The sequence below is a fragment of the Lissotriton helveticus genome, chromosome 3_1 (assembly GCF_964261635.1).
Source record: "Lissotriton helveticus chromosome 3_1, aLisHel1.1, whole genome shotgun sequence".
Classification (NCBI taxonomy): domain Eukaryota; kingdom Metazoa; phylum Chordata; class Amphibia; order Caudata; family Salamandridae; genus Lissotriton; species Lissotriton helveticus.
The window spans coordinates 13,769,147-13,796,300 of record NC_136061.1 but is presented as its reverse complement, the minus strand read 5'-3'; the positions used below and the strand labels follow the sequence as shown (position 1 = coordinate 13,796,300).

The following is a 27,154-nucleotide window of genomic DNA, read 5'->3' as shown; positions in this document are numbered from 1 at the left end:
GCACTTTTCCTCACTGAGACCTGGTTGAACAATAGTTCGGGGCCAGATATAGCAGCAGCGCTACCCGTGAACTATACCTACATTAGCAAAAACAGACTCCATAAAGAGGGAGGTGGAATCGCTATTATTTTTCAAAATATATACACCTGTAAATGGATAGATCTTGACATTCATAACTGTGAAGCTGGATCTTTCAAGCTCCTATTATTCCCAAACTTCACTTTACCCGGTGCTTTAATTTATCATGCTCCAGGCACAGCCAGCATCTGGGCAACCTCTTTTCCTGAGCTCATCGCCCCGTTCCTGTTAGATGCTACTAACTTTCTCATAGTCGGAGACCTAAACATGCACTTCAATGATATTTCCTGTCACACCAGTACTAACCTCATAGCTGATCTAGCAGCTCTAAACGTTACCCTCTGCAACTCTGGTCCAACCCATAAGGCCGTCAATTTACTTGATCCGATCTTCTTCAACCTTAATAATATTGTATGTAAACCACCTGTACCTATCCCCTGGTCCGACCATTACTTGGTGGAATTTACAATAACCGTGCCCCTACCTGTCACCTCTCAGAAGGCTCCTACTGGACCTAGGGTAATGAGAAATTGGAAAAAACTTGATACTGCCCAGCTGAATGCACACCTTGACGAAACCAGGCCCCTCACTAACATAACAAACATCGAGGAAGCCGCAGTTATTCATAACTGGCTTAGTTCTGCCATTAATGTATGCCTTCCACAAAGAAATAAAAAACAAAGTTCACATCATCCCCCGGCCCCTTGGTTTACAGACTCACTCAAACTTGAAAAAACGGCTTGTAAAAATCTAGAGCATCGATGGCGTGCTCACTACGACCCCTCAATAAAGCTATTACATAAAGCTGCCCTATCGAAATATCATGCTAAATGTAAATCAGCCAGAGCCGAATATATCAAAGCAACGATTGAGAATGCTCAAAACTGTCCCAAAGCACTTTTCAAAATTGTGCAGGAACTCTCTGGCTCTACCTCCCAACCGAAAGCCCCTTGTCTGGACTCCTCACAGTGCAATGCTCTGGCACAATTCTTCATAAGCAAAATAGATAAAATCTATGCAGACTTCAAAGATTCAATTTCTTCTCCAATAGTTCCTGATTCTCCCAAAATGACTTCCAACTCTGACGATGCGAGAACAGATCCTTCCTCAGGTGGCTCCCCTCAGCATCTAGCCAACTGGGATTTGCTCAACTTGTCATCATTATGTGAAATCATCAAAACTATCAAATCTGGCTCCCCCCTGGACCCTTTTCCCCCACAAATCCTTCTTACACTCGACACCCATTCCCTTACGCTCATTCTGGAACTCCTCAATTCTTCCTTAGGAGAAGCCAAAGTCCCTAAGGCATGGAAACATGCCATGGTATCACCACTATTGAAGAAAGCTACCGCAGATCTAGATGACCCCTATAACTTCCGCCCAATCTCGCTTCTACCTCTATTTTCCAAAATTTTGGAAAAATATATTGTTACCCAGCTTACTTACTTTACAGAAACCAATAACCTCCTTCACTCATCCCAGTCGGGATTTAGGGCAGGTTTCTCAACCGAATCAACCCTCTTAGGGGTCTCCGAGACTATACGCCGGCAAGATGACAATGGGGAAACCGTGGCACTCATCTTACTCGACCTCAGTGCCGCGTTTGACACGGTCTCCCACACCATCCTCCTTAACAAATTGCAAACCTGTGGCTTAACCGGACCTGCCCTGGCATGGCTAAAAAGTTTCCTTACCGATAGAACCTTCCAAGTCTTCTCTTCCACATCCTCTTCACAACCTCATGACTCACTATTTGGGGTTCCCCAAGGCTCGACTCTCAGTGCCATCTTATTTAATTTGTACATCAGTCCCCTTGCTACTTTAGCCAAAAAATCTGGGTTGACGATCTACTCATATGCTGACGATACCCAGCTCATTTATTCACTCTCCGCTAACGCACATTCTAACCCGTCTTCCCTCTGCTCCGGTCTTAACAACATTGCCAAATGGATGCATGATAACAAACTAAAAGTCAATGGAGGAAAGACCGAACTGCTTCTGTTTGGTAAACACACTACCTTATGGGGACCCCAACATTGGCCACCTCAGATGGGACCTACACTCACCCCCTCCAAAACCGCTTGCAATCTTGGCATCATTTTTGATGACCAAATGTCTATGAAACAACAAGCGGTCAGAATGGCAGCCACTTGTTTCACCATCCTCAAGTGGCTCAGGAAAATCATGTGGATGCTCCCCCAGAACACACAAAAAACCGTAGTCCAAGCTCTAATTACATCTAGATTGGATTACGGCAACATCTTATATCTGGGAGCCTGTAAAGAAGTCACAAGGAAACTTCAAACGGTGCAAAACGAAGCGGTTAGGCTGCTATGCAAACTACCCAAAAATCTCCAACTTCTTCTGGTCTTCGGAGTCTTCACTGGCTTCGTATCAAAAACCGCACAAAATTTAAAGCTTTGTGTTTCATGCACAGAATTAAGGCAGGCAAATCACCATCCTATCTGAGCACCCTTGTCCATCAATATTGCCCCCTAAGAACCTTACGCTCCTCCAGTCCACATAAGTTTCAGATACCCAGGATTAACCGAGTAAGACTGGGCGGACGTTCTTTCTCATACCTGGCCCCCTCTCTTTGGAATTCTCTCCCAATTCAGCTTCGCACGGACAAATGCTACCTCCAATTCCGTAAGAACTTAAAAACATGGTTGTTTAACCAATAATCTTTCCATAATCCCTCTGTCCCCTACTGTATTTTCGTTCAAAATGTCCTTAGCGCCGGAAAACCTCAGGGTAGCTGCGCGCTCTACAAAAATAAATATATTAATAATAATAATAATAATATGAATGGAACACTCCAATGGGATCTAATACATGGGAACAGAGAGTCCCTGATTGATACATTGGGCGCCTCTCTGGACACAGCTCCACTCATTTTTACCATAGTAGCTGCTGTAATTCAACCCTTCTGATGGATACATTGGTCCTTGGTCAAAGATTATTCCCTCTACACCCTCACACTTCTAAGGCATTATCTGGTCTAGTGACTTAAAATAGCAGCTGATGAGGCCTTCTGGGGAAAACTCCTACACGATGCCAAAACGAACAACAGTGCGCAGTTTTGGCAAAAGATCAACAGTTTTATCAATGAGCGAAGTCAGGGGATCAAATCCTATGCCACGGAAGAGGCCTGGACAACTTTCCTTGGCAGACATCTGAATGAAGCCCATGAATATTGGAAAGAGTCATACAACCCCAAAAAAGTCTTCAAAGCCTGGATGTCTCAACATAAAGAAGCTCTTGTACAAAATCAGGAATTCCCAATCACGAATGCACAGATATGTAAAAGAATCTCAAAAGGGAGACATGATATTCCCCTATCGTGTTAAAACAAGATCCGGAAAACTGCAGTCCTCAACAATCCCACCATCCTGGAGGGGAGCAATTATCTCCCCGATTTTCAAGAAAGGAGATAAGAATGACCCAAGAAGCTATTGTCTTATAGCCTTACTCGATAATGAGGAGAATTGCTACTTGGGCCTCTTACTCCAGGAGCTAACATCTTGGGTGGAAGACACAACAGTAATTCCATATAATCAATCAGGCTTCTGCAAAAACAGGTGCACGACCACTAACATACTAGCCCTACCTCTTTTGATTGACTCTGCAAAACAACCTTTATACCTGTGATATATCGATTATAGCTCTGACTTTGACCACATCAATAGAAACATGCTATGGCAAAAAATTAAGAAAATGAAAATGATCCCCCCGCTGCTGATAAACCAATTAATTCTCTTGCACAGTGATACCTAGGTCCAGTTCAAACTAGGCACAGGGACATTATTATTCCAGAAGATCCCTACAAGCATATGGTAGAACAAGGATGCGTGCTCGCACCAACATTATTTATTCTTTTCATAGCTGAATTGTCAATCTTGCTGAACAAAAGTAATTGCCATGCACCCAAGTTAGAGGGCACCCAGCAGTCCAATGCATTCAACGCGGATGGTCTGGTGCTGATCAGCTGGACTCTGATAGGCCTACAGCGACTGTAGGACATCACATCGCAATATTCGAAAACAAAAAAACTCAGAATCAATCAAGAAAAAACTAAAGTCATGTGTATCACTAATCGTAAAACTAAAACAACAAACAACTGGTTCTTGGACTCTAAGAAGCTGGACGTTGCAAGCAAAAACAGATACTTGGGGTCATTCTAGACTCCAAGGGCAGCTTTAAGTCACAATGTGAGGAAATAAAAAAGAGAGGATTAATGACCACGGTATCTTTACGAAACCTAAAAAATAAGATCACTGGACCAAGACTCCTCCCCCTAATAAAGGTGATCTAGGCAAAACTGGTTCCATCTATCACCTACGAAAGCGAAGTGATGAGAGGAAAGCACGCTGAAATGGTAGATGGTACGGTAGCAAGAGCATTGCTCATGATCTTTGACTTGACGAGGTACACATCTCCCGCGCAGATGAGGCTTGAATTTGGGCAAGCAAAGGAGTATATTTAAAAAGCTGGTATATAATAAACAGGGGAGAAGCTAAAACACTCAATGATCTCCTGTGGAAGGAACTGCAAACTAAAGAAATTGCCCTGCAAGGCTTCACCTGGAGGACGCAATAAAAAACCTGGGGTTGAGTCAACTATAGGATCTCCAAGGGACCTTAGTGGGCTTCAAAAAAGCATTAAATAACATTGTCAAAAAAGAATCTCTCGTGCAGGACAAAGCCTCACTGGCAGATCAAACACAGGGCTGCCTGACCATACATTCCTACACCAAAGTCAGGCCCCAAAAATATCTTCAGACCAGCTTCACCAAAAAGACAAAAGAGAAGTTTTTAAAAATGTTCTAAGGACTGTTGCCCTCTGTAAACCACTTGGCCCCTTGGCTGTGTCCCGCAATGCCAGCAAAGTGCTGCCTTTGTGGCAACGGAAAAAGAAAACATCACTCACCTCAACACCATCTGTAAGGATCTGCTGCAAGATCACCTGAAACTCTTGAGACCACTATTCAACAAAAAACGGAAAAGGTCATGCAGGCAAGCAGTCCTGGCATGGTTCTCTGGTGATGAAGTCCAACTGAGCTGCCAACTGGTAAAATATCTTGAAGGCGTAGATGCCCAACTTAACAAAGTGAAAGAATAAACAGAAAAAGCCAAATTGTTCTGGCTGTTGAGCAGAAGCCAGTGCCTCAACCTGCATGTAAAAGGCACAGCACTTACATTAGCGGAAAAGCAGGAAGGACAGTGACGGAACCCAGCGCAACCCTTGTATCTTTAGAGCCAAAATATTCAGATGGCAACAAGGGCCCTGTTGGCATCTTGGTGTCCATTGAGCTTTACTACTACAAAGCACAAGCTTACGTGGAGGATAACTTTTTGTTGTCCAGGCAGATTATGGACTGCAATAATTAACTGAATTCAAATGGGAATGTAAGTTAGCGCAACCATGCAAAGTTTTTAAGGGTATGATAGAAGTGAGACACTTCTTGGACCAATCTTAAACTCTGCATGTATCTTAATAGTTTTAGCTTCAGCACCTTTTAATTGCTGTTTTTACTCACAGCCTATCACAGTAATTTGTTATGGCCATTTTAGGTACACAAAACTGTTTTTATCGATGATGGTTTGTAATGTTTTTAATTAACTGTACAGTAAAGTATTACTTACTACTTACTACGGCATTATCTCAACTGTTTTTCCATCTACACCCTCACACTTCTAAAGCATTATCTCAACTGTGAGATTCTAACATATGTCCATATGGTCATGAGAATAAACCTTTGTGATTGACTTTGAATATGACAACAGAAAGGCTTTACCTAAATGCAAATATTTGCTGTCCTGCCTCTATATTGGCTCTCAATCGTTGCTCATCTTTCTGCTTGTTCCTGTTCCTGAATGTATCGCAACAGGATCTAGGCTATATTGGGTGATCGTCCCACTGTTGCTGGCTCACCTTATCTTAGTGAGGTCTCATTGATATGCCTTCACAGTTTTCGGTTTATTGTTTACATGATCCTGCGGGTACGTGCTTTGCATGAATTTGACTTGTGAATTCTACTTACTGTGAATACTCCTCCATCGATACACTTTAGGAGTGTCCGACTCCTTGATTTTATGCCCTAAGAAGTCCATCACTGGACAAAACTTGTCAGCTGTGTTGTGTTTTTTTTACAAAAAGAATAATACAAATAAAAGAAGAAACTTTAAGAAAGACATGGACCAGTGATTTCTTGTCTTGTTGTCAAGTGTTGCCCGTTTGCATTTTGTTTTAAAGTATTATAATCCTGTTTTGGATCACACTTTGGCAGTGGGTGCATTAACAATGTGCACACAAGTTGTAAGGAAAATCCCATTCGATCTATAATAACTAGGGATAGTGGGTCAGGTGCTAGGGTTCTGCAGGGTACACAGTCATTTGTTTCTTTTTGCTCCTAATATAAATATAATATGCAATGTCAAATAATTAAAAGAAAAAACAAACATCTTTTAGGTCACGAATGGACATTACAATTATAAACTAGAATTTAAAATAACCTTAGAAATTTAGCAAAATAACAAAGGTTATAGGGATGTTATAGTTAGGAAGTAGCATAAAGAAACCGTAGATATTCAATGATAACACCAAAGGGACGTTATAGTTAGGCTGATATGTCATTCGTACAAAACGAGAGAAATTCAGCAGTTATAGTTAGTTGAGCTTACTATAACATACGCTGCCGGATTGCACTGCTTATGATTTCACATCTTACATCACTCATGTCATGGTCAGGAAGATCACTCAAGACATCTCAAATGACAGCACTGATGACATCAACCATTCACTGTGAGGGTTTCCAAAAAGTTTATGTGTTAAATATTTAAAACAAGGTGTAATGGTGAATCAATGGGTATAAGTGCCTGTATTGATTATTCAGTGGGTGTGTGACAGACTAAATATGAATGATTTGATCTCTCAGTAAATGTATGAGTGAGTGAGTAGGTTGTGTGAATGTCTGTATCAGTCTTCAAGTTGGTGTCTAAAGTGGCTTTATGGGTTGGTGAGTGGGTAAGCGAGTGGCTATATGGATGATTGATTAGTTGTCTGAGTACCTGAATGAGTGCCTATGTAGGTGGGCGAGGGTGTGTGTGACTGCAACATGGATGAGTGAGTGGGTAGGTCAGTGGCTATATGGGTTAGTTTTTGCATCTATGAGGGTCTGTATGAGTGACTGAGTGTATGTATGGATGTGTCAGTGCAGTTTAAAGTCTACCAGCGTAAGGCCATATGGAGGGCCATTGCACGCACGGTGTGGGCTCTTACAGCCTGATTCATGAAAAACGGGATTTGCGAGTCTCAAATAGCGATAAAATGCGAACCGCTATTGAGAACTCGCAAATCAGAATTCATGAAGATTACCGGGAAAAAAAAGCGAATCGCACGCGGGCGCAAATTCCGTTAGCGACTAACGATAATCGCAGAATAATCGCTATTTCCGGCTACCTGCGTCGGGAATGCGAATCGCAATCTCGCGAGATCGGGAAAACAGGAAGTCGCTTTTCGAGCTCAGTGATGACATCACAACCAGGAAGCAGGCAGTTCCCACCCCCATTCACCACAGTGAGGCAGACCTCGAGGGAGCAAGTTGGAAAACTGCAGCTATTCTGGTGATTGCGAAAGTGCTACTACTCTGCTGCCATGTCAGAGGAACCAGTTCCTGGCCCCAGCAACAACACAAGGCGGAAGAGGAAGCTAAAGTTTTCTGAGCAGGAGCTCGAAAATTTGATAGAAGGGGTGGTGGCCAACCACAAAAAACTCTTTGGTAAAGACTCCAGGAAGGTCCCGGAGCAAGACAAAAGGAGGATCTGGCTGGGAATAGCCTCCACTGTGAACTCCGTGGGTGTGGCCGATAGGTCACTTGAGGAGCTCAAGAAACGATGGTATGACCTCCGAGGTCGTGCCAAGGAGAGGGTGGGGGAGCGCCTTGGAGAGTCATCGGGCACTGGAGGTGGCGGACCTCCAGTCCCTCCTAACACACCCTTGGAGGACCAGGTGGAGAACACCCTTGAGAGGGAGGCGTGCGTTGGCGTCACACTTCTGGACTCCTCCCGCCCCACCCAAGACACCCAAGGTAAGTGGCATGCGACTGCGACCCTGTCCCCTATGACCGTCCCTGACCAAATAGGCTCACATAATGTCCCTTAGTCATGCCATTGTTGCGCATCAGGAAATGCCCTGAAGCATTGTGGGAGATGTAGTTTGTCCACAATGTAGTAGTACCACAATGCAGCCAGACAGGTTCCAAAGTACGCAAATCCACAGCCATCCAGGGAATGTCACCCAGCATGCATGTAACATCAGCACATCTGACAGTCACATGCAACTAATGAGTATCCACTTACCCTCACAGGTGGCGCAGAAAGCAGCGACAGTGAAAGGCTGCAAATAGATGAGGAGGCCCAGGAGGAGGATTTTCCACCACAAACCCAGGCACCAGCCCCTGCCGCTGCAACAACACCAGCAGCCAGGCCCCCCACCGTTGTGCCCCCTGCATCTGGCGGACCACCCACAGCCAAAGCCAGGACCCCCACCGTTGTGCCCCCTGCATCTGGCGGACCACCCACAGCCAAAGCCAGGACCCCCACCGTTGTGCCCCCTGCATCTGGCGGACCACCCACAGCCAAAGCTAGGAATCCCACCGTTGTGCCCTCTGCATCTGGCGGACCACCCACAGCCAAAGCCAGGCACGCCACTAATGTGCCTCCAGTCCCTGCCGCACCAGCAACGGCTGCTGTGACACCACCTGCAGCTGGTGCTACAACATCTGGGCCTGCGACAGCGCCAACACAGCGGCCAGCCACAGTGACAGGCCAGCAGAGCAGGCGTGGGAGGTCTCGCCATCACACCACTGCTGCAATCAGCAGGAGGGGCAATGGACAGAGACATGCCTGTTTGAGCGTCGAAAGACGCATGTTGAGGATTCATCAGCGCCAGTCACAGCAGCAAGGTGCCATTCAGCTCCAGCTCCACAAGATTGGGCGCAATGTGGCCGGAGTGGGAGACCGCATGGACCGCATGACGGCGCCCATGGGCCGCATGACTGCAGCCATGGAGGCCAACACCGCTGCGATGATTAAGCAGCGCAGTGCAGCAAGCCGGCGCCACCACCAGCTCATGAGCCGGCTGGCCTCCTACAGCAGGTCCAATTATGTGGCTGCAAATGCCACTTCACAGTTGTCGCGGCGGTCACTAACACAGCAGCACCAACTTGTACAGTGCTGTGAGGACATCACCAGGGTCCTGGAGCACCTCACCACGGCGGTTACGGCACTACACCCTCCTGCTCTACCTGCCACTGTAGGGGGTGACGATGGCAGTGAGGGGGCATCCAGCATCAGCAGCCACTCTGCCACACTAGTCCCGCCACTTAGGCGGTACGCCAGGTACAGGTGCCCTGGAAGAGGAAGAGCCTCAGAGGCGCTTGGGCATAACGCGCAGGAGGCGCAATTGACTCTTTCAGACAATCACAGGCACAGGCTGACTATAAGCCTGCCCTGTCCTTTGACACTGCAGAATGAAGGAATACTGTTAGTAGTAAATAGTTGTACTGGTGACATTTTTTGTGAATGAAACAAATATATTTATTTTGCAGCACACATTAGCGTTGTGTAATCATTACATTTTGCATGCAATTGTGATTTGTGGGGTGAGGGAAGAGGGTGGGCTAGAAATTGTTCTCTGTGATGTGGTTGCGACGTCTGTGGCCTTCAGCTGGGTTCTCCCCGCGTGCATGGTGCGCATGTGCTGGTGGCCGGTCGTCCCCTTCTGATTCACTGCCAGAGATGTCAACAGGTATCCGGCGCTTGGTTGCAATGTTATGAAGCATTGCACAGACAGCCACAATGCGGCAGCACACAGCAGGACTGTAATACATGGCCCCACCTGTCTTGTGCAGTATACGGAGCCTGCTCTTGAGCAGGCCAAATGTCCTTTCTATACAGTTCCTTGTCCGGATGTGCGCAACATTGTAGCGCCGTTGCTGAGGTGTGGCAGGGTTGAGGTAAGGGGTCAGGAGGTATTCCCGTAGGGCGTAGCCACTGTCACCTGAATGAGAGGAGCAGATGTTGATTGCCTGTGCAGCGCAGTTACTTCATAGCAATGTGACATTGTCGACAAAGTGTACTTACCAAGTAGGTGTCCTTCCCCAAACTCTCCCCTGAGCAGTCGTGTGTGGAGTCCGCTGTGCCTGAAGATAAAGGAGTCATGGGTACTCCCTGGGTACTGGGCGACAATGTCAGTGATGATGGTCTTGGCATTGCAGACCATCTGTATGTTGAGGGAGTGGTAGGACTTTCTGTTGCGGAACATATACTCCGTGGCAGCTGGTGGGCAGATGGCGACGTGGGTACAGTCTATGCAGCCGAGGACATGGGGAAAATGGGCTATATTGTAAAATTGTAGCTTTGTCAAGTCCAATTCCTGTTGGCTCGTGGGAAATGTGATGTGACGGTGGAGCTGGGTGAGCATGGCGTCAACGAAAGTGTGGAGGCAGCGTGACATGGTGGGCTGGGATATCCCCCCAGCAGCCGCTACTATGCCCTGGAAACTCCCGGAGGCCAGGAGGTGCAGGCTACACAATACCTGCACATGTGTAGGCACCGAATTGTTTCGCCTTGTTGGGTGCTGCATGAGGGGGTCAAGTTCATGTATCAGCCAGATGATCATTTCCCCATTCAGCCTGTATTTAGCAAATATCTGTTCTCTGGTTTGGCCCAGCAAGGTGACCCGCTGGCGGTAAATCCTTTCCTGCCTCATGCGTCTCCTCCGTGCTGCTCGCTGTAGCCTTCGCCGCCTCACCACCATGTACATTCCTGGCATTGTGGAACGCCTAATGCTACTGCTGAATGTCCTTATGTGTGATTGGTCAGGCCTGAACCTGTTGGTGATTGGCCAACGGTTTTTCAAATTTTACTTATTCATGGCTTTTATGGTTACCACCTGCTTTGAGTTGTCCTTAATTTGCGCCGCGCAAACTGCGATTTTGGGGGTTTTCGCAATTGTAGATTTTTCATGAATGCCGATTGAGAATATATTGCGTTTCGCTATTTATTTCGCAGATTCCGTGGTTGGTCGCTTTTTCCGTATCGCTAATGCTCGACTACCGGGAATCTGCGACTTTTATAGCGTAATCGCTATTATGTGTTAGCGTATTCGCTATTATGTGTTAGCGATTTCGCTATTTTGTTCTTGAATGCCAATTACGTAAATTGCACCCGCAATTGCATTTTCGCAGCGATTGCGGGCGCTATTTCGCTTCATGAATCAGGCTGTTAGTGTCTCCAACCGACGGCACACGCACTGTCACTAAAGGTGGGATCAAAAGCAAAAAACAAACAAAGGGGAGGGAGGAGGGTTTACGAGCTAAATCCGCCCTCCATTGGCAAACTGAAAATACAACCCAAGTTACTGGGTAAAGGACCAAGCTAATGGGTTGGATTGCCTTTCCGAACAAACTTGATTGGAAATGCCTGCAGGAAAGAAAAATGTATTTCTTGAGTCCAATGTAACCACTATTTTGGCACTTTTTAAACATTTCCTTAATTATAGTTAGGATTACTGGTATCACCCCGTTTTTAGACTTACCAATCTAAGAGGAACAATAAATCTCGCTCACTAGGAAGGTATTTTTAATTGACCTTAAACCCACTCCACCACACTTTCGCACTATACAAAGTCTTCCATTAAAGTGCTCCTACGTAATTTCCGCAAGTCGCAGCATGCCTTAGTTCGTAGAGAGCTGAGATGGCCCCAATGATGAAGCATGTCACCGTGGGGAATCCCTGGTGAGTGAGGGGACTCAAGAAAGAAATTTTTCTTTCCTCCATGCATTTCCAATTAAGTTTGTGCGGAGAGCCAACCCCACTCATTAGCTAGGTCCTTTACCCAGTAACTTGGGTTGTTTTTTTCTTTTTGCCACAAGAGGTGGGATGACATCTGCCGGCTGATCAAAAACGTGGCAGAGATGAAGCTGGGCTGCTCCCTCGAACTGGCAGATTGGCGCTCGGGAGCATGACACCACTGATGTCCTGCATCTTGGCAGTGACACCGCCAGAGCTGGATAGACATTTGAGGGCCCAACAGCAGCAAGTCAGGGGTGAGTATTCTGCGAAGGCTGATTTAGGGTGTAAGTGACTGCATGCATCCCAACCCTGAGCCAGTGCAGAGCTCTGGGATGATTTTAGTGTGATGCAATGGCTTGTAAGTGGCCTCTATGTTGAGTGCAGCTGTCATGCATTTACGCTACATGTACTTTCTCATGTGTTTAATATAATGGCTCTTGACATTGCAAGATGAGATGTGGCCTCATGGCATCGGCTGCATTATGGGTGTCATGGACATCAGCAGGCAGTTAACAGCAGTGTGCCTCATCTTCGTGTGCTTTTGTTGATGTGTGTAGTGCCTGACCTCGAAATTGTGAGAACTACTCATCTGACACCAATGTGCAATGGTTGTTGTGCTTCAAAGGACACCATGGTGGACATCAGTAACTCATAGCCATAGTATGAAGACATTCTGGAGTCAGTATCTGTGTTGTCTCCTTAAAGTGACTCAGTATGTGACTATGACAACATGTTGAGATGTACATCTTTCTCACCTACAGGCACGTAGGTATGCTTAGGGGAATCTGTACGTCAGGTTACATGGAGGCACAGGCAAGCTATCTGGCTGTGTGAACGTCATATGGGTCATTAATGCCAAGTATGCATGTTTCCATGCATCTTCTGAGGTTTGCATTAAGATTGCATATGCAGACTGCACAGGGTGGTGTGCAACCTGGGGGTTTCATAATCTAGTTTTGTGTTTTGCTTGTATTTGAGGCTTGTGAGTATGGCACTATACTGAACCTACATCTCTGTCTATTGCAGCATCTACTGAGGGCACAGAATGACTGGAGATGGACACCAGTGGATAGGCATCTTGCAAGAATGCTACACATGAGCTCACTGACACTGATGTGACCATGCTTTAAAGGGGGACAGGAGTGCCCTTGAAGAATCGCGTCCAGAAACACCAACCTCAACGTCATCTGACTCCAGCAGTGACTCCTCGATGTTGGCGGGCACAGGGAGTGGGAAATATGCCTCTTCTTCCACCACACATTGTCCAGTGCACACCCTCCCAAGTACTACCACTAGAGCTGCCCATGCCTGCAACAGTAAGTAGGGTAGAGTGTCCTTCCCCAAGGGACCGCTGCCCCTGCCCTGTCTCCCCTGCTGCCCTCAGTTTGGAGTCGGTGGAGCTTTTTTCCCAGCTGTGTGTGGGTCAGACTACTCCTGGATACCTTCCAGGATCATGACAAGAAGTTGGCACAGATAGTTGCCTTCATGGAGGGGATTCATTCTGACACTGGTGGGCTACACAGAATTGTCAAGTCTTTGTCCTCCACAGTGACGGCAGCGATTCAGTTGTCACAGGCTCAGACTCCAGCTCTAGTCCCTTCAGCATTCTACCTGCCAGTGGCAACATCTGAGGAGAGTGACCGCACACCACAGCCCTCAGGCTCCAAGTACTCAACACGCAGATCACAACAGCAGCATTCCAAGAAGGCCAGAGCACAGACACCATTCCCAAAACAAAAAACAGGCACACAGGAGCTCAAAGGCAAAAGCTCTTCAGGTGACACTCAGGGGCATCAGGCAAAGAAGCAGGCCTCAGGCGCACATGCATCCAAATCATCCCCATCCAAGGACACGCCAGTCCCCAAACTTGCTGCCAAAGACAAACAAACAGTTGCCCTGCCTACTGTGAAGCTGGTGCCTTCAAATAGTCCACAGAAACAGATCTCTAAGGCAGATTCACCCACAACCTCAACTCCCACCCAAACCCCTATGAAGGTGGGACAGAAGAGCAATGTGGGGGGTTCACCTGGTCAAAAGGGGATGGAGGGGAAAAGGCAAGGTCAGGCCAAGTGTACCACCAAATCTAGCAAATTCCCACAGGGAGGACCACCACCTGACTCCTGATGCATCTTTGGTAGAGAGTGAGGCTGTTGTGCCCGCCCCACTTCCCACTCCTACCAAGACAATTCTTGCTTATCAACTCCCCAAAAAGTAGAGAGACAGTCCTCCGCATTCACCTTCACACACTGTGTCTCATGGCAGCATGTCTATGCCTCCCCATTCCACCATGCCACTGGTCCTCCGGCTCCCAAAGCCACTGATGACTCGAGCTCAGCTGGTCCTCTCTCTCCCAGGTCCATTCCTCCAATGGTCCCGACAATCAGCCACCTCCCAGTTTAACTGACAGCCAAGTCTGATGCAAAGTCCCCCTCCCGAACCCATCTCTCCCACAGTGTTTCTCACAGGTGTTGAGTGTTGCAGGTATGAGGTGGGTAGAGGAGGGGTATCTGTGAAGGTCCTACTTGTGTTTGACAGTTAGGAAGTGTGACAATGGGCCATGTGTGTTTTACTGATGACATACACATGTCAAGTAAGTTGACATGGATGTGTGGCTGGTCACTGTATGACTTCAGACACTTCCTATCATTCCTGTGCCTATGCATTGCTTGCCTTGATGTCTCCCTGAGTAGTTGCACACAAGTCACTTTGGTTTAATTTCAGTGACTGTGCCACCCATGTCTTATTTGATTGCCTAAGGGTGGTGTGGTATGTTCGTTCTCTTGCATGTGATGTACAGATGCTATGTGGCTTGCTCCATGGTCTTCCAGAACTGTCCACTTCACTTTTGGCAGGCCCATTCATTGTCCTCAATTGTTGCTAGAACATGACATGAGCATAAGGCTGTGTATCAGTGTTGGGTGTTTGTGAGTGACTTGACCGGCAGTATTTACAGTTCAGTGGATGTTAATATGCAGTGTGAGTTTTCATTTGGTATTCATGCTCAGTTTGCTTCACATGAATGAAAGGTTGGTGTGAGGAGGAGAGTTGTCCAGCCCCTGGGCTTCTGTGCAGGTTGTCCATCTTCATCCCTACCTTCCCAGTTAATCTCCCTTGTCCTTTTATGTGTGAGATGCGAGGTCTGGCTACACCTGGCAGATTAATTGTGCAGGGTGGCACAGGAGGAGTAGACAGCATGTTCTCAAATGGGTATAGGGAGCATGGTGTGGGAAGGGTGAAGGTAGAGCCCTGTGAATCTTGGTGGACTGCCCATGCCTGGCACAGGCCCTGCCTACTACATTGTGCGCAGGTTTTCCCGTGTCTTCACCGCTGGGGTGACGTGACCGGGACATTGCAGTGAATTTGCGTTTAATCGGTGACCCGGATGTGGAAGGGTGAGTTTCTGACATGTAGGAAATGTGTGGGTACAATGGGGGATATGTTCCTGTCCCCACCAGATTCTCTGATGTGGACAGGAACCGTATGTCAGCACAGCAGTTGTATGTTGTGGCTGTGTTGTGTATTAGCTTACCTGCAGTGTTGTCCACGATGGTGCATTATTTGCTGGTAGTGGATGAGGTACAGCAGAGGAAAGCTTTGAAGAGCTGGATCCATTGTGGTCAGGACCAGGTGGAGGGGACCGGGAGTCTAGGTTCGTGCTCTGCTGTTGTGCTTCCGCCATCTCTGGGTGGGTGAATTCTCCGCTGCAGTGTGATGGGCTGTTTGAGGCATTATGATTTGTATGGCAGATGGGACGTCATTCCGCACGGCGATGTGTCTGGATTGGCTCCCTCTGCCGCGGTGGCAGACGCAAAACTCAGGCGGTCTATGTAACTCAGCAGCGGATAGAAAATGGGCTATGTTTGCCCATCGTAATATGACGGATGCAAGGACCGCTGCTAGAGTGCGGTAGAGGTCATTTTCTGCCTCCGCCCGCCATCCTAATGAGCCCCTAAGAGCCTGATTTTGAATTTGGTGGATGAGTTACTCTGTCACAAACGTGATGGATATTTCATGAGACTTATTTCTATGGTTCACCGTATTAGATTATTGTTGTTATGATGACATTCTTTTACTAAAATGTACTCTATTTTTCACATTCATATTGATCTTTGTATTCTTTGTTGTTTTGACTACATCACTTTTTTGATACTGCATAAATACTGTATGCCTTGCCCTAACTTGAGCTTCATGCCTGGTTCCAAGGCCACAAGGGGGCTCAGCTCAGGTTAGTGTTGTGGATTTTGTTTATACCCTGAGAGGTAGCGTTATTATTCCTTGTGGTAGGAATTGTTATCCCCGTTGTTACTTACTTGAGCGACCGCTGAGCCTGTCCCCAGGCTAGGTTGCCCCCACGCACTGCTGCAGCCTGCTACCTTCCTGGTAGCCTCCACGCTTCCTGCTGCCAATTCGGACGACCCAGCTGCCGCTGAGCCGCCCGCGACTCTTCCCGCCGCTGCCTCCCTGCGGCCCCGCCCCCCGCCAGCCCATTTGCCGCCCCGCTCCCACCACCCAGCTGCTCCTCCCTCCCGGCTCCTCTCTTAAGGGGACCGCGATCCAGGAGTAGGGAGCGACCGCTGAGCCTGTCCCCTGGCTAGGTCACCCCCACGCACTGCTGCCGCCTGCTACCTTCCTGGTAGCATCCACGCTTCCTGCTGCCGCTTCGGACGACCCAGCCGTCGCTGAGCCGCCCGCCCCAGACTCTTCCCGCCGCTGCCTCCCTGCGGCCCCGCCCCCTGCCAGCCCATTCCCCGCCCGCTCCCGGGAACACCATCCGCATCACGACCAACTCCGACGACACCTTCACCGCCGCCGAGCACCTTGACTTCCAGGTACACACCGACCCCAAGACCACCCTCAGAGGCACCCTCATCTACAGACCCCCGGGACAAAACACCCAATTCAGCGAAGACATCGCGGACTTCATCAGCCAGCACGCCCTCCACTCCGCTGACTACATCCTCCTTGGGGACCTCAACTTCCACCTGGAGAAAAACAACAACACCAACACCACCACCCTCCTGGACAACCTCGCCAACCTTGGACTCAAGAAACTGGTGAACACCTCCACCCACTACGCCGGCCACACGCTTGATCCCGTCTTCTCCTCCAGCAAGCACATCTCCTTCAGCCACTCCACCGGACTACACTGGACTGATCACAGCTGCATCCACTTCAGCTTCAGAAGAACCACGACCCACCACCACCCGCAACAGGCTCCCCGAAGGAGCTGGAGCAAGATCACCGCCGACCAGCTCACCACAAACCTCAGCCAGAACCCTCCCACCAGCACAACGGACCCCAACGAAGCAGCCCGCATCTTCACACAGTGTCTCATTAACTGCGCAGATGACCTCGCACCACTGAAGAACCCTCCCAGCAGACCCGGCAGCAAGAAAGCCTCTTGGTTCACCGACGAACTCAGAAACTCCAAGATGAACTGCCGCACCCTCGAGAAAGCCTGGAGCCATGATCAGACCACAGAAAACATGACTGCCCTCAAGAACGCCACCCGCAAACACCACCAGCTGATCCGCACCACCAAAAGAACAACACTCAAAGGACTGGACAAGAACACCCACAACAGCAAGGAACTCTTCAGCATCGTCAAAGAGTTCTCCAACCCCAGCGCCAGAAACAACAAAATCACCCCCTCGCAAGACCTCTGCGACTCACTCGCCTCCTTCTTCCACCGCAAGATCGCCGACATACACAACAGCTTCGGTGCACCTACCACGCACCCAACTACCGAACCAGCGCCCTCCACCACCACCCCTTGTGCCTGGACCCTGGTCAGCACCGAAGACACCACCCGCACGATGAACACCATCCACTCCGGATCCCCAACCGACCCCTGCCCCACCACGTCTTCAACAAGGCCGGCTGCATCATCGCACCCCAACTCCGGGACATCATCAACATCTCCTTCAACACCGCCACCTTCCCAGAGAGCTGGAAGCATGCCGAGCTCAGTGCCCTCCTGAAGAAACCGACAGCGGACCCCATCGACCTCAAGAACTTCCGCCCCATCTCGCTCCTCCCTTTTCCTGCCAAAGTCACTGAGAAGACCATCAACAGACAGCTCATCGCCTTCCTCGAGACGAACGGATCCCTCAACCCCTCGCAGTCCGGTTTCCAAGCCAACCACAGCACCGAGACCGCCCTGATCGCAGCCACCAATGACATCAGATCCCTGCTGTTAGAATTGGGGGTCTCTGGTTGGCGCAGTACAGCACTGGCGACAAGCAGGGACCCCCTCCTCTAAGTCAGGGCAAAGGATTACTCCCAGAAATAACCCCTGCTCACCCTCTAGGTAGTGTGGCGCAAGCAGTCTAGGCTAAACTCTGGAGTACATAGGGTTAAACATTTGCAGTATCACACACAATAACCATCAACCCCCCACACAATGACACAAAACTGTATTTCTGTAAAAATATCTTCTTTATATATATTTTTAAAGCAGGCTTTGTAAATATGGTCTTTGTACAAAAAATGGTTCCAGTTACTCTTTAAATATGCCACAGTTCTTATTATGCAATGTTCGTTTTGCAAAGGGTTAAATATCTTCACAACCCCTTCTTTGACGTCAGGTACTGTTTTTAGGCGCCCGGTACAGTGATTTCCCAAGTCGGGGCCTCTTAGAACGCTCCGGTGCACTTCGTACGATTATTAGCCCCGGCCCTACCAACTCTCACGCATCTCGCGTGAGACGCGTACTCTTCCTGCAATGCTAACAGTGGTACGAGCCGTACCAAGCCTGTGCGGCTCGCACTACGGGGAGATTCAGCGTACTGGGCCACAAGCCCTGTTCTCAGCGCACAGTCTATGAAGCACAGTTCTTCTTGATACACGGGGAGAGCCCCACTACGCCTCAAGCTTCTGGCGGTGCGGGACGTTCTCAGGAAGGGAACAGTTCACTTCAGCAGCCGGTGTACGTCGCGCACTGTCCGGGCCTCGAAGGGCAGGGCACCAGGTTATCTCCTTTCAAGGGGGAAATGCGAGGTGCACTCAATGATGTACACGTCCTGAAGCGAGGCACACAGTACCTTATCTTGATGGCGGTTCGGGTCGGACGGCTCTAGGCTGTCGTCCAGCGGGGCGGTGCTGTCCTGGAGGGCGGGGTGACGCAGGGCCACCGGGTCGCTTTCCTTCAGGCTGGCGGTGCTCCGGGGGACACAGGCTCACAAGGGCAGAGTCCTGGGGTCCTGGAGAGCAGTGCAGCAGATTGGATGATCGCTTACAGCAGGGCTTCTCACGGAAGGCGAGCCCACGCTTCTGGTCTGTCTTTTCTGTACTTTCCACCGGCGGCGGCCAGCAGATCGTGGTGATTGGACCGGACGGGTCCTCTGCTTTGCGTTGGGAGCTTCAGCCCAGGGAGGCAGTCACGGTGCTGGGGTCAGGCGGCGCTGACCTTTGTGGTGCGAGCTGCGGCTCGGCGGCAGGAGCTTACGGTGCTTGGCAGGGCAGGGGCAGCGCAAGCTTGTCAGAGGGCACGATGGGGGCAAAGCGCACTCAGCTTTCCCAGGACAGCGATGCAGGGACACAATCCTCAGCAGCAGTTCCTCTTCCAGGGGGGGTAGCACCCACTGTTCCTGGGTGGCAGTTTAGGGGGCAAGTTCCACAGCAAGCCCTTGGAGATGTTTGTAAAAGTTTGGCACAAGTTGAAATAAAGCAAAGTCTTTCAGACTTTCTTCTCCTGCTCTCCTTCAGCAGCAAGGCACCAACCACAGGCTAGTCTCTTGGGGTCAGAGTCAGTACTTCTCCATGCAGCTTCCAGGGTCCTCCTCTTCAGGCAGAGCTTCTTCTTTGCGCAAACAGGATCTAATTTACAAGGAACAGGCCTCCTACTTTTATACACCATTTTCTTTGTCTTTTCAGGCCAGGGGAGCCTCTGCATAATTCCTTTCAGTCTCTGAGCACTTGTTGGGTGTACTCTGGCTGTTGCCTTTAGTGTGAGGGCAGGCACATCAGACGCTCCACAGGGAGGCGGAGCCAGCATTGTGGGGACGGGGGCAGCCAGGAGTACCTTGTTGATGGTGCTTCGCCCTTCCTGGGCTAGGTGCAGGCTGAGTCATCAGTCGCCCCCCAGGGGGGCGGAGCCAGCATTGTGGTGGCAGAGCACAGCCTGATTAAGAGTCCAGGGGCACTCCTACCTCCCACTAAGGTGTAATCCTTGCATTCACCACCTGTCATCCCCCAGCCCTGTCACTCACACATCCCAGACAGTCAGATACACATCCAAGCAGAGGCGGGCTGAAATGGTTAGGCAAGCAAATGCTAACTTTCTAAAAGTAGCATTTGCAAACACAGGATATTAAAATAAACTTTACTAAAATAAGTATTTCATTATTCTGAGTTCAGGCATACTAAATATTATTTTCTACCATGTTCCCTGAGCCTGCTGGGATTATAGAGTGTAATAATTCCAGCAGCCCATCTGGCCTAAAGAGAACAGGTAGCCTTACAATAGTGAAAAACGAATTTGGCTGTAATTCACTATTAGGACATGCCACACACATCAGAGCATGTCTTACCTTACACTTACAATGCACCCTGCCCTTGGGCCTACCATAGGGGTGACTAATATGAAGTTAAGGGAAGGTTTAGGGACTGGCAGTAGGTTTACTTGCGCAGTTAGCATGACAGTACCAGACTGCACGCAGGTTCTGCAATGGCAGACCTAAAACACATTTTGCTAGGACGCTTCTGGGGGTGGCACAACCAGTGCTGCAAGCCCATTAGCGGCATTTGTATTTACAAGCCCTGGCACTCCTGGTGCACTTGACTAGGGACTGACAGTAAACCAAATAAGCCAAACATGGACACCAATCAATGTAACAATTTACAACAGGGAGAGCATATGCACTTTAGCACTGGTCAGCAGTGGTAAAGTGCCCAGAGGCATTAAACCAACAAAAACAGGTCAGAGAAAATATAGGAGGAAAAAGGCAAAAAGTTTAGGGATGACCCAGCAGGAAGGGCCAAGTCCAACACCTGCTCAACAACGGGGAAACAGCGGCCCTCATCCTCCTGGACCTCTCTGCAGCGTTTGACACTGTCTGCCACTGTACCCTAGTACAGCGCCTCAGCAACATCAGAATCCAAGAGAAGGTACTGGAGTGGATCATCTCGTTCCTCGCCGGAAGAACCCAGAGAGTCCGCCTCCCCCGTTCAGATCCGAGGCCACCGAAGTCATCTGCGGCGTACCACAAGGATCATCACTCAGCCCAACCCTCTTCAATGTCTACATGAGCCCTCTCGCAGCCATCGCACGCCAACACAACCTCAACATCATCTCCTATGCCGACGACACCCAGCTCATCCTCTCCCTCACCAACGACCCCGCCACCGCCAGAGCCAGCCTTTGCGAAGGGTTGAAAGACATCGCCGAGTGGATGAAGAACAGCCGCCTGAAACTGAACTCAGACAAGACGGATCCTCATCCTGGGATCATCACCCTCCGCCTGGGACGACTCCTGGTGGCCCCCTGCCCTGGGCACCACTCCCAAGCCAACAGACAATGCACGTAACCTGAGCTTCATCCTGCACTCCTCCCGCTCGATGACCAAACAAGTCAACGCCGTTTCATCATCGTGCTTCAACACCCTGCGCATTCTCCGCAAGATCTTCGGATGGATCCCCACCGAAACCAGGAAGACGATCACACAGGCACTCGTCACCAGCCGACTGGACTACGGGAACACCCTCTACGCGGGCACCACAGCCAAACTACAGAAAAGACTCCAGCGCATAAAGAACGCCTCCGCACGACTCATCCTGGACATCCCCCAACACAACCACATCTCCGTCCACCTGAGAGACCTGCACTGGCTCCCCGTCAGCAAGAGGATCACGTTCAGACTCCTCAACCACGCACACAAGGCACTCCGCGACCTGGGCCCCAAGTACCTCAACAACCGCCTGACTTTCTACAAGCCCACCCGCTAGCTACGATCGACCAGCCTCGCCCTCGCCGCCATACCACGCATCCGCAGAGCCACCGCCGGAGGAAGATCCTTCTCCTACCTGGCGGCCAAGACATGGAACTCTCTCCCCATCCACCTACAGACGACCCAGGACCATCTCTCCTTCAGGAACAACTCAAGACCTGGCTTTTCGAGTAGTGACAGACCCCTCCCCCCCAGCGCCTTGAGACCCCTCCGGGTGAGCAGTGCGCTATACAAATTATGTGATTGATTGATTGATTGACTTAATTCAAATGTGGCTCTGCAGATGGAAATACATTCATATTATTCAAACAGTTTTTAATCATAAAGTTAAGACCCCCTCCATTCTCATCAGAGCTGTGATCTTGACACATGGAGTAGTCCTCCCAGTGAAAGGTCTTTGTAAAGGTCTTATGTAGAATCGATTATCCAGATTTTGGTGTTAGATAAAATATTCAAGTTAAGATCCTGAATAAGTTCTTTAATAGAGGTAGCATTTCTATCAGCTGATCAAGCATTAGTAAAAGACCATATACCATAAAGATATGACTGGACGTGGAAGGAGGAAGAGTGAAGGGAGGTAGAGGCAAAATTCAGACCTGGATCCCTCAGTGTTGATATAACTCCTTCATCAGCCCCAATGAGAGGGGAGTGGATAATATACACTTAGGCATGGATGACTGGGAGAAGCACAGGAGACTGGCACAAGCTGGGATGAAAGTAGCTACTGTCTTTGGCAGTTTCAAGCTAATACCCCCCTCAACAGTAGTAATTATGGTCTATTCTGCAAAATCTGAATTCTGCAAATCAGTTTTTAGAAAAAAGTCATGTTCAATGAAAGCACAAGAGCTGGGAGAGCCATATTTTTATTGCCATAACTGAAGTCCTCTCTTCCAGGTTAGCATTCTGGAAGTGAGAGGGAGTGAAGAGTTTGTATAGCACACACAAATCAGCACTGTACTAGAAAGGAAGAAGAAAGAAGCACCAGGAAGCTGTCTGGTTTGTCACAATTTACTACCATAGAAGTTCACCTACATTTGGACTAAACATCTGATTTGTCAAAATTACCTGGTAGGATCTGACGCACTTTCTTACCTATGCATTGTACCGACGCATCCCTTCCTTGGGAACAAGATATTTGTGGTGTGGAGCTGTAGGAACACTTTAACACACTGGACTCATCTCCTCTGCAGGCAACACTGGTTATTCTGGGAAACATGTTAGAGGGGGCTCCAAATGTAGACCCTACAGGCGCAGAGATTGGTGTTCCACACTGCAGCTGTCTGCAGACCACAGCAGCATCGTTCATATCCCAAGACGCGTCGCAAATTGTTCCTTCAAGGCCATTTATCCTAACCACCACAACACCAGCACAAGGATCCGCAGCATTAGCGAGGCGAACGACATCTGAATCAACTACAAAGAAGCAGAGAGAAATGAAACGTTACTACATTTCAAACCATAAGGGTATGCATTATGTAAATCTCCCAGTACAGTGTCGTCTTCTCAATTTCACCCAATCACAGGGAGGCAGGGTGAGAGAAAGAGAGGATGGAAGAGGCAGAAAAAGTTAAAGAGAGCCTGACAGATAGAGAGAGGGTGAGAGAGATAAAAAGGGAGAGCAGGAGAGAGATGTGAAAGAGAGTGTAGGACCAAGAGAGGAAGAGAAAGAATGAGATAAAGGGAGAGTGAGTAAGAAAGGGAGATGGAGAGAGAATGAGAGACAATAAGAGAAAGAGGGGAGAGGGAAGAAAGAGAAGACAGGGAAGATAGAAAGATATAGATGGAGCAAGGGAGAGAAAGAGGGTAACAGAGACCAAGAGAGGGAGGAAGAAAGGGAAATCACAGAACACAAGAGAGGGAGTGAGTGGGAACAATAGATACTGAAGGCAAGAGAGGCCAAGAGACAGAAAGATATTAGAGAGCGAACAAGAGAGGAAGGCAGAGCCCAAAAGAGTGAAATAGAGAGTGAGAGATAACAATTTAAAGGGACAAAGAGGGAGAGGGGAGGGAGAGAAAGAAAGAGAATAAGTGATAGAAAAAGAAAGAGAAAGCAAGAGTGTGAGTGAGAGAGAGAACAGGAAGAACATGAGGAGAGCAGGATGGAACGAAAGGGGGCAACATAGAAAAAGAGAGGGGAGAAGAAGTGAGAGTAACAGAGAAAGAAAGAGAGAAAGAAGGAGAAGTAGACCAAAGAAGGGAGAGAGAGAGAGAGAGACAAAAAGATAGAGAGAATAAGAGATTGAAAGAAAAATATTGCAGAGAAAAGTAGAGAGAGAATGAACAAGAAAGGTCTAGAAAATAAATCTTTGCTTTTCACAATACAAAGAAATAGAATGTGAATGTCACGGATGGAGAGATCAGGATATTTGACACAATTCAAATTACAAATTACATTACAAATCTGTACATAGAGTGTTGTGATGTTTACAAAAGCGGCACTGAGAGGAAGAACACACAGACATGGCACCTGGATTCCTCTGAAGACCCCCAGCATTAGCCAGGCTGATTTCAATGTGCTTGATCTGGTCAGTAGTGATTGCCAAGAGACTGAATTATGGTCCCTTTGTCTGCTCCACGCTCATGCATACGGGGTCTGTGCATTTATTTTTCCTGTATTTATCACATATATTAATTGGGAATATCTTTCAGTCAGTGCATGGGGTGCAGACAGCAGAGCCTAGAAACTCAGGAGAGTGATTGCCTCTTTGATTTTAACACATGTGTTGAAGATGGGAAAATGAAAAGTGTCGACCCCTTCAGTGCCTGCAAGGGAGGAGGATTTGCCCCCAGGTTCTGTCATAGAATTTGAGAAACTGAGCAGGAGCTCAAAGATTGAACCCCACCATCTCGGGGAGATACTGGAGCCCACATTTATAATTATTTTCAAAGTTGCTGAACGGCATTGTTTGAAGAGGAGAACAGCAGAAGGCCATATTTATTAGGACTGGACTGTTGTCTTTTCATCCCTTGAGCAGGTTCACTGGAAAGGCTGCTTTTTGTGATGCACAAACTCACACCAAGGTGCAGAGGTTGGCATGTTCTGTATAGCACAGGAGTTGGACTGAAAACAAACCCATGTAAGAATTCCCTTTTTTACATTGACTTTCAATGCAGCATTATTTATTGACCCAAAGCTCAGCCTGGTTTGCCAATCTTAGCCGACTGAACTTCGCTTAGAAAAACTATGGGTGTTTTTGCGCTGAGCTGCCCAAGTTACACCCAGTAGCACCCCTTGATGCAAAATGACACAAAGCAATGAAAAGTAGCTTTAAGCACTATTTTTACTAAGAAACAAGCAAATTTCCATCACAAATAACCAGTGATTCAGAACAAAGGATTGAGCCAGTGTAATCACAGCTAAATGAAGAGGGCCTTGATCGGCCAGTTGCCTTTATTAGCTGGAAACTTCTTCCCAGAGAGCAGAGGTGGAGTGCTATTGAGAGAAGGGCCTCTGCTGTGGTGTGGACCATATTTGATTGGGACTCACTTTTGTGTTCAAACTGACCACAGGCCTCTCAGATGGCTCATGCAGATGGGAGGGGAGAACCTCAAGCTGTTAAGGTGGTCAATTTCCCTACAGGGAATTTATTATATAGTAGAACACAGACCTGGGGTAGCCCATGCCAATACTGATAGACTTACCAGGTTTTTCCACTTAGCTGATGAGGACTACCCGAGTGTAGGCTCGTAACCCATCAACTTTAGTTTGGGCGGAGCGGGCAATGTTGCAAAGTTATCCTGTGCCCTTGGAACCCTCACATTTTTTGCTGACTGGTATTGCTGGTAACTGACTGACCCTGGGCTCTGCCTAACCAGCCCGGGCCAGTGCTATGCTGAAAACATACTGTGAATACACTGAAAACAACCTACACTAGGGTAAACTATGGGCTAGAGTACTCCTGTGATTGGCATGACCTTACCATGAGGACCTGGTAAAAATTATGCCTGAGGGATTGAAACTACCATTAAGCCCCTAGTATAGAGTAGGGCAGTTTAGAGGCCAGCAGCCCTTTCTGTACTTGCATGTGTGCACTGCAGAGAACTGAGGTCAGTTGAAAACGCAGGCCCTTGTTGCAGGAATGCTTCTAAAATGCAAATTGTGACCAAACTCAATGTTGGTGTTTGGGGCACTTAAATATTATTACTCTACAAGAAATTGGCATATTGGGTATCCCATGGGTCTTCCCTAGGTGTCCTAGGGATAAGGGATCAAGGGCCAGATGTAGGTAGCCCTTTACCGGTCAGAATCGGCCGAAAACACCGATTTTCGTCCGTTTCCGACTGGTAAAGGGCTATGGAGATGTAGGGGCACAAAAAACAGCCATATTCGGTAATTTTACCGAATCGGTAATTTTACTCATTCTGTAAAGTTTACCGATTCGGTAAAATTACCATTCGGTAAAATTACTGAATATGTATTTCGAGGTGTAGGTAGCACTTCTAACAGTGCTACAGGGCCTTTAGAATTCGGTATTTACCAAGCAATACAATTGCATGGTAAATTACGAATTCTTGTGTACATGCACATCTGTGCATGTACACCGGTGCCATGTGGCACACAGACATGCCCTAAGGGCATGTATGTGCGCCACATGGCGCAAAAGCCAGTTACAGGGGTGCAACAGGGTGTCAAAGTGACACCCTGTCCCCCTTAGCAATTCGGTATTTTTACCGATTCGGTAAATACTGAATCGGTATTTGCTATTGAATCCTATGGGCTTCAAGGCCCATAGGATTCAATAGCAAATACCGATTCGGTATTTACCAAATTGGTAAATACCGAATCTTACCGATTCGGTAAAAAATACAGAATTTGTACCTACATCTCATTTACAGATTCATAAATACCGAATCGGTAAAATTCGGTATTTATGAATCGGTAAATGAGATTTAACTACATCTGGCCCCAAGTACTTAAAAGGAGGATGCCTATAAAATAGGTTTTATATGCCATGGGGGTTAGTGAAATTGCACATTTCACCCACCAACTTGTAGGAAAGTGCTTCCCAAAATCAGCTTTTGTGCCTGGAGCACTGTGGAGTGAGTCTCTCCAATATTTGTACATATTCAGAACCCCTTAATTCTTCCCTAGTTGTTCCAGGGGTGGGGGATCCTGTAGATCTAGCCCTTAATTGCCCTGTTTATTTTCTTAATTGGAGATCTCCAGCCACATGGATCAACAAGGCAAAAATGTAATCATTAATAACGTTAAAGTATCAAAGGGAGAGTGAGGATTAGAGAGCTAGTCCTTATCGCAGTCCAGGCTTTGCT

At 48.1% G+C, this 27,154-nt stretch overlaps 1 protein-coding gene across 1 annotated transcript in view; it reads right to left on the bottom strand.

Moving 5' to 3' along the window:
- Positions 1-27,154, bottom strand: part of LOC144825365 (scavenger receptor cysteine-rich domain-containing protein DMBT1-like) — a 227,743-nt gene that overhangs the window by 72,456 nt on the left and 128,133 nt on the right. Inside the window, exon 3 of the mRNA XM_078684152.1 lies at positions 22,976-23,296. Within this exon, the coding sequence (XP_078540278.1) occupies positions 22,976-23,296 (321 nt within the window). The remainder of the gene's footprint in view (positions 1-22,975; positions 23,297-27,154) is intronic.